The 14509-nt window shown below is 42.4% G+C and overlaps 1 protein-coding gene across 1 annotated transcript in view; it reads right to left on the reverse strand.

Moving 5' to 3' along the window:
• MDFIC2 (MyoD family inhibitor domain containing 2) overlaps positions 1-14509 on the reverse strand; it is a 59664-nt gene that overhangs the window by 21410 nt on the left and 23745 nt on the right. The window contains exon 3 of the mRNA XM_034777159.1: positions 3832-3870. Within this exon, the coding sequence (XP_034633050.1) occupies positions 3832-3870 (39 nt within the window). The remainder of the gene's footprint in view (positions 1-3831; positions 3871-14509) is intronic.

Below are 14509 nucleotides of genomic sequence, written 5' to 3' on the forward strand. Positions count from 1 at the left end.
AATCTGATTGATATTCAGTGGAATTTGGGTGCCTATCTCCCCTTAGGCAACTTTTGCAAATCTCATCTATAACTGCTGTGATGGTACCTCCCATAAGGTTTTATGGGAATATGACATAACTGGAATATGTTTTGTGCTGCCTGTGCCATGTAACATATCTCTGTAAAGGTTATGGTCTACTATATCTATATGGTCTACTATATCACTTTGTACCTGAGGTTAAGAATATTGTCCATATACTTGCTTGATTTCTAAGTAAGCTTTGTGAGGCATTTGGTCAGCTTCTTTAGGAAGGAATTTGCAAGGTTAAGTATCTGATCAGGAAGCATTTGGGGAACAATGAATTTTGGAATGCTCCAATCCACATAAGAAGTCTTCCTGGAGACATACGAGATACCATGTGGACAATGGCTTCTGCCTGTAAAGACTGTGAGTCATGCATGGACATGTGACTTGCCCAGCTGACTCCAGAACTCCATCTTGGAGCTGGACTTGCATAGGAGTGAGGAGGGGGGTCTCCACCCACAAGAGAAAGTCTATTTAAACCCGTGGGAGACCCCTCCATTTTGTCTTCAGCTGGCTAAAGAGGGAGCCTTTCCACCCCCCAGGATACTTGAAAGAAACTGGAACAAAGGACAGTAACTACAGGGGGTGTGAGTGATTGCTGGACCCAGGCTAAAAGGAGATTAGTCTGTAAAAGGGAGCATTCCGCAATCGGTGAGGATCTTATCTGTATTCAGTTTGATTAGACATAGATTTGCGCATTTTATTTTATTTTGCTTGGTGACTTTGTTCTGTCTGTTCCTACTTGGAACCACTTAAATGCTACTTTCTGTATTTAATAAAATCACTGTTTACTTATTAATTAACTCAGAGTATGTGTTAATACCTGGGGGAGCAAACAACTGTGCATATCTCTATCAGTGTTATAGAGGGCGAACAATTTATGAATTTACCTTGCATAAGCTTTATACAGGATAAAACGGATTTATTTGGGTTTAGACCCCATTGGCAGTTGGGCATCTGAGTGCTAAAGACAAGCACACTTCTGTGAGCTGCTTTCAGGTAAACCTGCAGCTTTGGGGCAAGTAATTCAGACCCTGGGTCTTTGTTGGAGCAGACGGGAGTGTCTGGCTCAGCAAGACAGGGTGCTGGAGTCCTGAGCTGGCAGGGAAAACAGGAGCAGAGGTAGTCTTGGCACATCAGTTGGCAGCTCCCAGGAGGGTTTCTGTGATCCAACCCTTCACAACTGCTATTTGTGCAAATTAAGAGCTTGATCCTGTAAATAATTGCACACGAGTAACTCTGCTAACATATATAAGAGTTTGTGTAATGACTACTGTTGGCCCTGGGGATTGAACTCAGGACCTCCATGGCCAAAAGCATGACCCACAGCCCCTTTGGTGTCCATTAGCTGGTAGGTGTAGTAGACTAAATCTTGTATGGACCAGCCACTTCTGAGGGACATGTAACACACACAGAACAGACTCAGGCACACTCAAGTTTGTCAACGTGCATCCCAGTATCAGTATTCTTTATTCACTTATACTGATGCCACTCTTCCTCTGTCACCCTTAGGACTTCTTCACCATTTTATGGATGTATTATAAGACTGTGTGTGAAAGATATACTACAATCTGGAACCTAACTGTAAACCTAACCATGAACCCATGATCCACATGAGTAATCGCACTGAAGTCACCATTGAAGACTCGTGTGAGTAACTCCTCCCCAGTGGGAGTAAGAAAGTCACAGCCTGGACCTTGGAGGTGAATTTAGACATCAACTAAATGAAAGAGGTGTCACCACTTTTACACCAAAATCAGGCAAATATCCAGTGCTAAGTCTGGCATTAATCCTTTCGGAACAGGGCCCTTGGTTTATTCCTCTTTGAATCTATTCTGTATTCAAAGCAAGTACGTTTTTTCTGTCACTATACCGCTATTGTTAACAACTATAAATGTATTAAAAACACAAGGGCATTTCAGTATGTGTATTGTGCATGAGAAATATTGTTACATGACAAGCTCCAATTGGCAAGTGAAAAGAGGTTTTATTGAAGGAAATAGCAGAAGCAAACAGTGAACTATGCAGAATAATGGTAATTGTTCCTTTAACATTGGCAGCACACGTTCACTTAATATGACTGCTCCTCTGTCTCTGCCTCATCCAGACCCAAAGGACCTGTTAGACAAGCAGGCAGCCACCTCTCTCTGGGATCAAGCTGTCAATGCAAACTTGCTTTCTTTCTCTTTCTCTGAGCTAAGCTATACCCCCAGAGCTCCAGAAGCTTTTCCTGAGTGAAAGCTTTAAAAAAGCTCTATTCTAAATTACATCACACGAGCTGTTCTCTTCAGACTGACAGAACAAAAGAGGGGGGGAAAATGCCAAAAGTGCAGTCTGAATTACTTCTTAGTTACACTGAACGATTTGCCTCATCGTGGTTTAGCAGCACAGATTGTCGCCTTGACCTTGCCCAACTACCCCTCAATGAGCTTCCTGCTAATTAGTTTCTGATCAAAGCAAGCTCAGTCAGTGGGGGTGGAGGGGAACAATCAAAAAATGCAGCACCGAACTATTGTATTCAGCTCAGTTCAATGCAATAGCAGAACATTCTGAGATCTATTCCAATGGTAACTAGTCTGATTTGTTTATTGAGTGCCAGAAGTGTGCCCGATACTTTACAAACATGTTAGATGCAAGCAGCCTATTATTATAACATCCCAAAATGTGCTTGGTGCACAATCTTATAAGCTCACACTCTAATGCAGAAACACAGAGAAGGCCAGGTCAGGGGTGAGGTGGAGTGAGTCATGCAGTGATCGTAATGGCCTCAATCGCCAGCTTTGTCTGAGGCATCTCATGCTAAAGGCTATTACAGAAGTAGAGGGATTGGATGGACGTTTTCCAATCCTGCTGCGGCTGAATGGGGAGAGGATAAGCAGGCAGACATCCCACTCCTTTAAGGGGCCTTAAGTTGGATTAAAGAGGTAGAGAGTCCCCTAAAGCAGCAAGAAGTGGCCAGATGTGAGGGGAGTTCTTTTGTGATCCTTTCCACTCCAGCAGATAAATAAAGGTAGGGCAGAGGTGCGATCTTTTGGGATGAGAGGTAGTTAAATTCTGGTTTAAGCAAAAAAACAGCAAGATTCATTAGGCAGCCAGCGATAGTTGCCCGGAATTTTCAGCTTTGCATCAACCCAAAGTAAACTGCCAGGTTCGGGCAGCTGAAATTCTGCAAACTGAAACGAGCTGGTTTCATGCAGCTCACATTCTGATCCTCGCGGCTATTTATCAAAAGATCTGTCATAAGGTGCTGTTGCAATATTCACAAGAGAAAGAGTGTTTAACCTAGGCATCCAAGCAAAGTGCCCAACTAAGGTAAAGTGGGTGAGATAATATCTTTTACTGGACCAACGGTCTAATAAAAGGTGTTACCTCACCCACCTTTTGTCTCTCATATCCTGGGACCAACACAGCTACAACAATATTGCAAACAGCTGACATAAATAAATACAAAGTACAGTTGAGCTCATTCTGATGGTACGGTGGCCTACATACATTTCCTTCGTAGTTCTGAGTTGGATACATTATTTTACACATCTTAAACTGTTGCTGGTTCTAATAAATATGCACACACCTTCTAGAGATGGGCTGACTTGAATCAGATGACAGATCAATAAATAAAGCCAAATGATATGGAGACCAGGTTCCCTATGCAATAGTAAATTATATGTAATTAAATTCTTTCTTCTGCATGGCAGGTGCTATATAAATGGTTATAATTACCGTAACACCATTTAATATTGCTCACAGACAGGTGGGGAAGCTTACCTGAGTCTCCAAGAGGCTGTAAGATAGGACTGGCCAATTCTGAAAAACAAGAATTAAACAGAAAGCATCATGAGGCTGGATTTTGTAGCAGCACTAGTATGGCCTGGATATCAGAAAACCAATATATGTATCCTAAAGCCCTACTATTTTTACGGAAGAGACAGAGTCCTCTCTTGTACCACTGGCATGCCATATGTGCAGAATTCCCATTGATCAGAATGAGCTCAATTGCACTTTGTAGGCTATGTCAATAGTAACTTTCACCCTGAATGGTCCCAGAGCACTTTACCTACAGAGGGATCATTTCGCCCACCAGTGGAAAACAAAGAGTTTTGCGGCTGTGTTTAACCTCCACTCTACAACACTCCACAAAAATTTAGGATGGGTCATCAAGAGGAATATTTTTTGAGATGGAGTATAGCTAGGCAGAATGAAGTGATATGTGCCCAGGACACCTGCTCTAATACTCTGCGTGTGCATTGGGATCGCAGGCAGGGACGGCTCCAGGTACCAGCAAACCAAGCAGGTGCTTGGGGCAGCACATTTTCAGGGGCCGCATTCCAGCCAGGCTTTTTTTTTTTTTTTTTTTTGGTGCTTGGGCGGCAAAAGCCTAGAGCTGGCCCTGGCAGCAGCAGTGCGTCCTGCACCGGGGGTGCCCTGGGGCCGCTGTGGTTCGTGTCGGGGAGCAGCGCCCGCACCTTATAGCCGGGCGGGCTCCGAGCACGGGACACTCAGGCTGGGGGCTGCCACTCGGGGCACATGGAGCCGCCTGCAGGTGTCTCAGGGCGGCTGCCCCCAGCACCGCAGCCGGGGCTGGGCGAAGCAGACAGAGCCGCCCAGGGACTGCGGCAGGGTGGCCAGGAGTGGGGCCATAGAGGGCGGGGCACTGCTGTGCGGGGCCCGCATCCTGCTCTCCGGGGCTCCACTCCCTCTGGGGCTGCCCTGCCCCGGCTCCTCAGCTCCATGCCGGGGCTGTCCCCGGCTCTGTCCTCCCCGGTCCTGGCCGGTCCTGGAGGCGGGAGCCCCAGCTAGAGGGACCCTGGGCTGAGGCGCGGCCTGGGAGCCGCACTGCTTACCCCGACCCTGCCAGCGCTGGACCGGCTGGAGGCGAGGGGGGAGCCCAGTGCTTGGGCGGCAGGTGGGTGGGGGGGCGAACCCAGGGTTGGGGCAGCAGGGGGTGCGGATGAGGGGCAGCCAAAAATTTTTTTGCTTGGGGCGGCAAAAAACCTAGAGCCGGCGTTGATCACAGGGACCTGGGGAGAGGAACCACCATGAGCAGCAGGTAAGGCATGAGTGTGAAAAGGTGGCTTCCCCTTTCCTTCCTCAGTGACTCTAAGATGGTACAAACAACAGTGCCTCTAGCAAAGGATTACATAGTGAAGTCCATTTCCAAATGGATGCTGAGAGTCTTCTTAAAAGTACAATTGAGAATTCTGATGTCTTAAACTCTGACAGTTCCTCAGAGGTTAAATGAACATGGGCTATTTATTCAATTTCTTTGTGCCCCGATTTATCTTCTGTAAAACGGGGACAACTCCTTTCTATAAAGTGATGTTTTGGACATGCCAATTCAGCTGCAGAAAGTTTAATCTGTGGTGAATTATGTTGCACATAATTAAATTTCTGTAGCTATTCAGTTTATGGCCACTAGTTAGCTCCAATAGCTAGGATAAACTTGATAGGCTCGCAAATGTCTTTCCAGCCTGCAAGTTTCCTGTTTTTTTTTCCCCTCAGTCTCATTTCTACACTTGCCAATACTCCCCCTCTTGCTTCAGAGCATTAGTAATGCCAATAAAACTCAGCGTGCCCAGTATATTAGCTAAGTTGTTTCCATTTTAACCAGAGAAAAATCTATTTAATTTAGTATATTTGGCATGAGGGAGTTGTATTTGTATCTGGGTTGGGCCACGATAAGCCAATTGTCTGTCAGAGGCATAGTGCATTATGTTTAATTTTGCTTTTAGCAGTACATTTACTGGAATCTTCTGTTTGGAAAGTTGGTCTGAGCTTTGGTAATCTAATTTTGGTCTGGTGGGTGGCGATGGAAATATGAACTATGGGAAACAAAATGTTATTGCCACATGTGCTGGATTGTGGTTTGGTAGCAGGAGTTGCCTGTAATCGAGTGGTCATCAAAGCATTTCTCAGGGGATGCAATATATATATCTATCAGTTTTCAAAGAGTAAAGAAAGGTACAACGGTTATTGTGACATAGGTTTTCAGCATGTTTCTGATTATCCTCTTGGCTGGAGAGTTGGGATTTCTAATTGTAAGGTTAAGGAATCCTTTTTATCTATCTCTTGCCTCCTAATCCTACGCTAGACAGAATTGTTTTCTATGCCTTTTGTCTTCTGCCGAAGGAGACAATCTCTGGCTCATGCAAACATCTTGTTAAAGTCTGTTGAGGCTTAGGGGGTGTGACAGTTTTCTTTCTGAGCCTTTTTATTGGGGATTTTTATGCCTGATTTTCAGGGAGGTCTTTGAAATGTCTTTTATGTAGCAATCATTTCCCTGTTTCTTTGTTGTCCCAAGATGTTGAGGTTGTATTTTTCTCATCTGTTCCTGTTTATATTTGGTTCTGGTTGGTTGTAACGCTTTGGCTTGAAACTCTGTGCTATTCTATCATTCTACACCATTCTGAATCTTAAAAATGTTGCTAACTGCCTTAGAACTGTAGCAAAACTGATTTTTGTTTAGAGCAAATTGAGTTTTAAAATCCCTGTTGTCACTTTAAGAAAGGATTGAGTGAAAAGTCTGAAATGTTATGAAAGGATTCCCACAAAAGACTACTGAAGAGAAGAAATACAAAGAAACCAGACAGATTTTCAATAGCGATCTGGGTCTGATTTTCAAGTAGGCCAGGTTTGCAAAAGTGCTCGGCATCCAATAGCTCGCCTCGTAAGTGTGATGCTTATGACCAACTTATCAAAAGGCCTCAGTAAAAAGGTTGGTTGAAACATTTCTAATTTGACATGTTTCTTTGAAAACAAGAAACGAGTTTTTCCTCACAAATTTTCATGACAAATTGCGCCCATTTTTTGAGTACCTGTAGAGATGGCCACAAAAATGTTCAATAAAAATGCATTTTTTGCTAAAATGTTCCCATCTTTTTTTTTTAACCAGATCCACTCAGCATGCACCACATTTTTGAAAATTGGCCAATTAGTTTGATCTGAAATGACAGCTGAGCCCTTCTGAAAAATCTGGATTTGAATGTGGGAGCTGATGTTGGGAAAATCTTGCCAATAGGGCACTTATTGCAAAATCCCAGTTTGCAGTGGTGAGCACTTACTCATACTAGTAGTCCCAGAGCATTGATTATGGCTACAACCCCGCAAGCTATGAGGGATCCATGCAGACTCTGGGGTCCATCCATGCAGATTCAGGATCAGGGATTAAGCGCTTGCTGACATGAACCAGAGCTGCATGCTCTAGTCGATAATGAAAATGAATACAATGCTTCTCTGGTTTTCATAATGGGAAAATGACTGCACCACTTCTGCCTCGCAAAAGAACTGGTGTAAACTCTTGACTCCATTTAAGTCAATGGCAAAACTCCCATTGATTTCACTGGGGTCAAGATTTCAGCTCAGCTTTTTTTCTGTATAACTCCCATTGATGTTAATAGGAGCAGGATCACATCCTTATTAATTGAAGAAGAAAGGGCCACCATTTAGCCGCTTTCCTTTTGCTCTAGTAATTACCTGTACCTATTTTTGTCTCCCCTACAAGCAACTTGCCCCATGTAATACATTGTTCCTCCTGCCCCATGTTTCAATTTCAGCTTCCCCAATTTTTTTCAAGGTGTTATGCCTTCTTGTTTCATTCCCTACTGCCCTTAAAACACTCTGTTCCAGATCTGATTTCATCTTAATTTATATTACCAACTGTGTGTGTTTTGTTAATGGGTTTTATATGCAGCATAATACATATTGGTATAGCACTGATGTTTATAAAAATCAAGTTTCATACTGTACTTATTTCTCTTTCGATCATATAAAATGCTCAAACATGGCACTGTTGCAGATTAACAGTCATTTAAAAAATAGACTTTATGTTTGTATTTTTTCTCACTCCCTTCATTACATCCACAAGTTAGTTACTTGGATTAGAGTAATGGAAATCTTGTGGGACCATCAAAAGGGCATTTATTTGCTATTGAAATATCAATTAAGATAACATGCAAACTAATATAGTAATCAAATAAACCTGATGGATAACATAAACTTTTTTAAAAGCTGCAGAGGCACGCTAACAAATCTATTTGATCAATATATGGGATGCAAAAAAAGGGAAGACAAGATTGACTGATGAATAAAATGAAACTGACACAAATAGGCTGACAGCCAGTTGTAAGTCTCTTTAGGGCAAATGCAATTAACTCAGAATAATAGACTCAAATTTGATGGTTAGAAATGCATTTTTATTAACAATCACAGCCTGAATCATTATGCACTCCTATGAATAAAATTGTACTTATATTGCGTATGTGTGTGTATATATGTATGTATGTATATGTACAAAAATAGACCTCACTGGTGAGAGCGTTGTTTTTGAGTGTCAAAGAGAATAACAGGATTTGATTTAAAATAGAAAAGCATAAACAACTGTAAATCTAAATATTTAAAACCATGACATAAAATCAAGCATACTACTTTTAAACATAAAGGCAATATGCACCCGTCTAAGGACTGCTGGTCCTTTTGGGATGTGAAATTGCAGTCAGGGATTTACAGATTTCTTTTTGAAGAAGAAAAGTCATTACTAGAAACATAAGCTCATTCTCTTTACTTTAATAGCTATTTTAAATCATTCATTTAGAAAATACATGAACAATTTATTGTATCAGCAATATGTTTCTATTGGCATTCAGTCTCCATGCTTTTTTATTTCAAATTATTTCATTAAAAGACTATTAGAATTAGCAAAATGATCCTACCAATTTCTGCAAATGCTACTCTTGAAAAGGATATTTTCCTGATTATTAACAGGTATGAAGTATTAACATTTTTAAGGGGAGGGGAGATACTCAATTGTTAATATGTCCTTTTTCTTTTGACCTTCATTACAGAGGTCGATTGCTATTTATAAATTACTTTAAATATTATTAATCTAATTTAATTTCTGAATAAATATAATCTCTAGTTTTGCATGGATCCCACAGGACACAGATATGAAAAGAGATGCCTTGCAGATATGCATATAATGGCAAAGTGTCCTTTTTGTCAGAAATGGGTACAATATACAGTACCATTCAATACGTAGAATCTATAGATGATATTAACAAGCATAATGTAAAATGACTACACTACTGAGGAACCCACAGTGCTTGAGGGTTACATCAATGTAAATATCATGGCTGGATGACAACAAAGAGTGCTTATAGAAAAAATAGGCTCCACACTAAAATTACTTCAGGTCAAATGCTGTCCTCTGCTTTGTGGTGTGGACAGGAGCAATGGAACAATGAATGGCCAGGAAATCAATAGAAAGGGAAGTGACATATTCTCCGCCCACCCACAGCCTGAGGAAACCCTTTTGTACAAATGCCATGCAGCTGGTCAGTGCAGCGCAGGTTTGTTGGGTTGGAGCCAGGAAACAGCTGCGCACAAGTTATGCTTCTTTAAAAGTGACTTTAACTCTCCCCATTCCTAGGAAGAAAGTGAGCAATGTACAGTTACACTGGGAACCTGGGCTACATGACCTCTGTTGGAAGAGGCCAGTGAGAACCACAGAGAGCAGAGACCAGATTCCCTTGTAAATCCTTAGGTTCAGACAGGTTTTAAGGCTGCCAGTTTACATGCCTCCTCCATATAGCCATAAAGTTCTTTGCCCGGAGGGAAGAATTTCTAGGAAACTCCAAAAGGTTAATCCTCATGGATGGAGCAACAGAGGGTCCTGTGGCACCTTTGAGACTAACAGAAGTACTGGGAGCATAAGCTTTTGTGGGTCAGAACCTCACTTCTTCAGATGCAAGTAATGGAAATCTCCAGAGGCANAGATCATCACCACATATCATGTGCATATACATGTAGATAATGATAGTGTGGGGTGGTATAGCATAAAGTTGTTCTGTTCTGAAATGGAAGCTCTTAGAAGCTGTTGAGAGTTTGGAATATTAAGGAGTCCCTATGGAGATGGATTTGTGGGCACAGTTCAGGTGAAGTGGTCAAATTTGCACAATCCAGGCAATTTATGATGTGGCTCTTCAACCTTACACACTTGATGATGATATCCATATATCTGTCACCGGATGCTAGGGGGAAAAAAATCTTTCTTCTTGCCTGTGATGTCATCAGAAATGCTGTATTTTGTGATTTCAGCATAACTACTGTCAAATCAGTCATTTTTAAATGAGGGAAATGCCCTAAAACAACTTACATGCAGGGCTTCAGGATGTAAACCAACTAAAGTTAAAGGGCCAGATCCTCAACTGGTGGAAATGGGTGCAGCTCCTATTGATCTCAGCAGAGTTGAACCCATTTACACCTGCTGAGAATCTGGCACTATAGGCTAGAGCCTCCTTTCATTTCATTGATTTTATACCAGTGTGACTCCATTGATCTCCATGCAGTTATTCCTGATCTACAATGGAGTAAGTAAGAGGAGAATCAGGCCCTGTATGCTGACTCTTCACTGATACGATCATCCTCCCACAAAACAAGAATGATTCATTTTATCCATAAATGTCTCGAAGCTTGAGACGGGTCACATTTAAACTGGTTTCACACCAACCTCACCCCATTGATTTCAATGTCACTCCTGAATTACATGGCTAATGTGAGAGGAAAACCAGGCTCTTAAAATCATATCTTAAATAATTTGTCTCTTACTAGTCTCTTAGAAATCATCTCTCTCCAAAAAAATCAGCAAGCGAGAAGGAGGCTGTTTTTAAGTGCATGCTATTTTTCTTAACACAATTGTCAGTAACAGCAATATACATCTTCAATAAGTGAGCATTTTCCACAGTGTTTACATTTTCTGTTCCCCTCATTCATTTTAAAACTGTATTTAAACTCAGAGCTTTGCTGGGTACATTCTCTGATGCCCCGGAGAGTGTTTAAAAGGGGATTGCTGGTGTGTAGGAATGCCACGGCAACACCTTTTATGCCCCAGTTGTGTATAGATGGCACAGAAGTTTTTCTGTGCCATTGGAAGACAACTGTATAAAGGGGAAATCCTCACGTAAGATGACATAAAGACTGCACCAAATAGCCAGATTGAATGGAGAATTTGGGCCAAGGACTGTAGAGTCTTCCTTTTAGATCATTTCAAGCACTTATTTCATTCCTCCTCCTCTCACCAGTGAGGTCCAGGAAGCAATGGCTAATTGTCCTGTGTTCAGAGCGATAAGGATTTATGCCAATAATCCACCTTCCCCATCAGTTATCCCACCCCTTTCTCTGATTAGCATGCCGTGCATGTGACTGTGAAGCAATAAACAGGCAAATAGGTCAAAAAGGCCATTTATAGTAGTAGCTTCTGTTTAAGAGGTGCAACGCTAATCAGATTCACTGAGTCAGCATCAGCCCCTAGGCTGGCTTCTACTAGCCATCATGTTGACTTAGTGCTACAGGCATGAACTGGATGAGCCTGGGTTTTGAAGCCAAAGAACAATGCCAACAAGAATCACAGTGGATGGAGTTGGAAAAGACCCCATGGGTCAACTAGCTAAACCTCTTGCATGGAGTGAAATTTTCCTGTAGGCTAATACCTTAGGTGTTTTCTCTAACCTCTTCTTAAACACCTCTTAGTGACAGTGCCTCAACCTCTTCCTTAGGCAGTTCATTCCATTGCCTAATCATCTTTGCTCTTAAGACGTTGTTTTACCATCCAAGCTAGATTTTTCCTTTTCCTAAATAAGCAGCCTGGCAGATGTCCTGCTGTGGAAACAGAAAAAAAACCTTAATGTAGTTTGGGGGGAAGAGTGGGGGAGGCAGAAGGGATTGGGAAGAAGTAAAGTGAAGCCGGCCCGTTCCTGGATTTACTTATTTATTTTAAAATATTAAAGGGCTGAATTCTGTTCTCTCTCTCACATCTACCTAAATCTGGTGTAATGCATCAAGACACAAAGGGAGTTACTCTGGTTTCACACTGATGTAAACAAGTTCTGAATTTGGCTCCAGGTTGCTAAGCTATGGTAGCTGTTTTATATATATTAGGTAATGCTGTGGTAATAAAATAAGATTGAAATTATTTTAGTTATTAGAGTAGCTCTAATAAGACAGTTCTCTAGGGTACTGAGTAGCTGGCACCCAAAAAACATCTAACATTCCCAGTATTATAGTACATAAATACCTCCAGCAATCACCTGAGCTGTTTGATTTTCTAGTAAAACACAGTGACCCAGCATTTTATTAATAGTAGTATTAACAACAGTGGCTAGAGACCCCATGACTGGAGCTCCACGTGCTCTACATACACATAGATGGAGGCAATCCGAAAGAGCTGACAATCTAAATAGAGTATGGAAGTCTGAGGATTTTACACATGGGAACTGTAGCACAGAGAGATCATAGAAGATTAGGGTTGGAAGGGACCTCAGGAGGTCATCTAGTCCAATCCCCTGCTCAAAGCAGGACCAATCCCCAACTAAATCATCCCAGCCAGGGCTTTGTCAAGCTTGACCTTAAAAACCTCTAACGAAGGAGATTCCATCACTTCCCTAGGTAACCCATTCCAGTGCTTCACCACCCTCCTAGTGAAAAAGTTTTTCCTAATATCCAAACCTCCCCCACTGCAACTTGAGACCATTACTCCTCATTCTGACATCTGGTACCACTGAAAACAGTCTAGATCCATCCTCTTTGCAACCCCCTTTCAGGTAGTTGAAAGCAGCTATCAAATCCCCCCTCATTCTTCTCTTCTGCAGAATAAACAATCCCAGTTCCCTCAGCCTCTCCTCATAAGTCATGTGCTCCAGCCCCCTATATCATTTTTGTTGCCCTTTGCTGGACTTTTTCCAATTTTTCAACATCCTTCTTGTAGTGTGGGACCCAAAACTGGACACAGTACTCCAGTTGGGCCTCACCAGTGCTAATGGGAATGCTCACGTCCCTCGATCTGCTGGCAATGCTCCTACTTATACAGCTCAAAATGCCGTTAGCCTTCTTGGCAACAAGGACACACTGTTGACTCATATCCAGCTTCTCGTCCACTGTATCACCTGCTTCCTTTTCTTCAGAACTGCTGCCTAGACGTTCAGTCCCTAGTCTGTAGCAGTGCCTGGGATTCTTCCTTCCTAAGTGCAGGACTCTGCACTTGTCCTTGTTAAACCTCATCAGATTTCTTTTGGCTCAATCCTCTAATTTGTCTAGGTCCCTCTGTATCCTATCCCTACCCTCCAGTGTATCTATCACTCCTCACAGTTTAGTGTCATCTGCAAACTTGCTGAGAGTGCAGTCCACGCCATCCTCCAGATCATTAATGAAGATACTGAACAAAACTGGACCCAGGACTGACCCTTGGGGCATCCGCTTGATACTGGCTGCCAACTAGACATGGAACCATTGATCAGTACCTGTTGAGCCCGATGATTTAGCCAGCTTTCTATCCACCTTATAGTCCATTCATCCAGCCTATACTTCTTTAACTTGCCGGCAAGAATACTGTGGGAGACCGTATCAAAAATTTGCTAAAGTCAAAGAATAACACATCCACTGCTTTCCCCTCATCCACAGAGCCAGTTATCTTGTCATAGAAAGCAATTAGGTTAGTCAGGCATGACTTTCCCTTGGTGAATCCATGCTGACTGTTCCTGATCATTTTTCTTTCCTCTAAGTGCTTCAGAATTGATTCCTTGAGGACCTGCTCCATTATTTTTCCAGGGACTGAGGTGAGGCTGACGGGCCTGTAGTTCCCCAGACTTCCCTTTTTAAAAGATGGGCACTACATTAGCCTTTTTCCAGTCATCCGGGACCTCCACTGATCGCCATGAGTTTTCAAAGATAATGGCCAATGGCTCTGCAATCACATCCGCCAACTCCTTTAGCACCCTTGGATGCAGCGCATCCAGCCCCATGGACTTGTGCTCGTCCAGCTTTTCTAAATAGTCCCGAACCACTTCTTTCTCCACAGAGGGCTGGTCACCTCCTCCCCATGCTGTGCTGCCCAGTGCAGTAATCTGGGAGCTGACCTTGTTCGTGAAGACAGAGGCAAAAAAAAAAAAAAAAGTGAGTACATGAGCTTTTTCCACCTCCTCTGTCACTAGGTTGCCTCCCCCATCAAATCATTTGTATAAGCTCGCACAGGAAGTCAGTGGCAGAGCCATGAACTGAATGTTGCTCATCTGTCCCGTAGGCCAGCGCCTTAACCACAAGCCATGATTCTCCAATTTTATATAGTCTTGAAAATTATCATCATCCTACACTGGGTTTCCTGAAATTATCATTTCACTTTATTCCCTGATCAAAGAAAGGGCTACATTTCCTATGTATGATTTATGTTTGAAAATGTTGGAAACTCATTTCACTATCCTCAGCAATAATACTAGCCTCTTCCAAGCTATGCTGTCTGCGGTGACTGTGCATTCATGGCTTACTGAAGACCCCCACGAATCACCTTATCTTTCATTTCAGCCCCTTTTTAGTTTAGTTTTTATTTTTGCAGGTAAATATTTGCCTAATTCCAGTGACACTCCTGAAATTGTACCGAGAGAAGGTGAATTTGTGAAATTTC

This window comes from Trachemys scripta, chromosome 7 (assembly GCF_013100865.1).
Source record: "Trachemys scripta elegans isolate TJP31775 chromosome 7, CAS_Tse_1.0, whole genome shotgun sequence".
Taxonomy (NCBI): Eukaryota; Metazoa; Chordata; order Testudines; family Emydidae; genus Trachemys; species Trachemys scripta.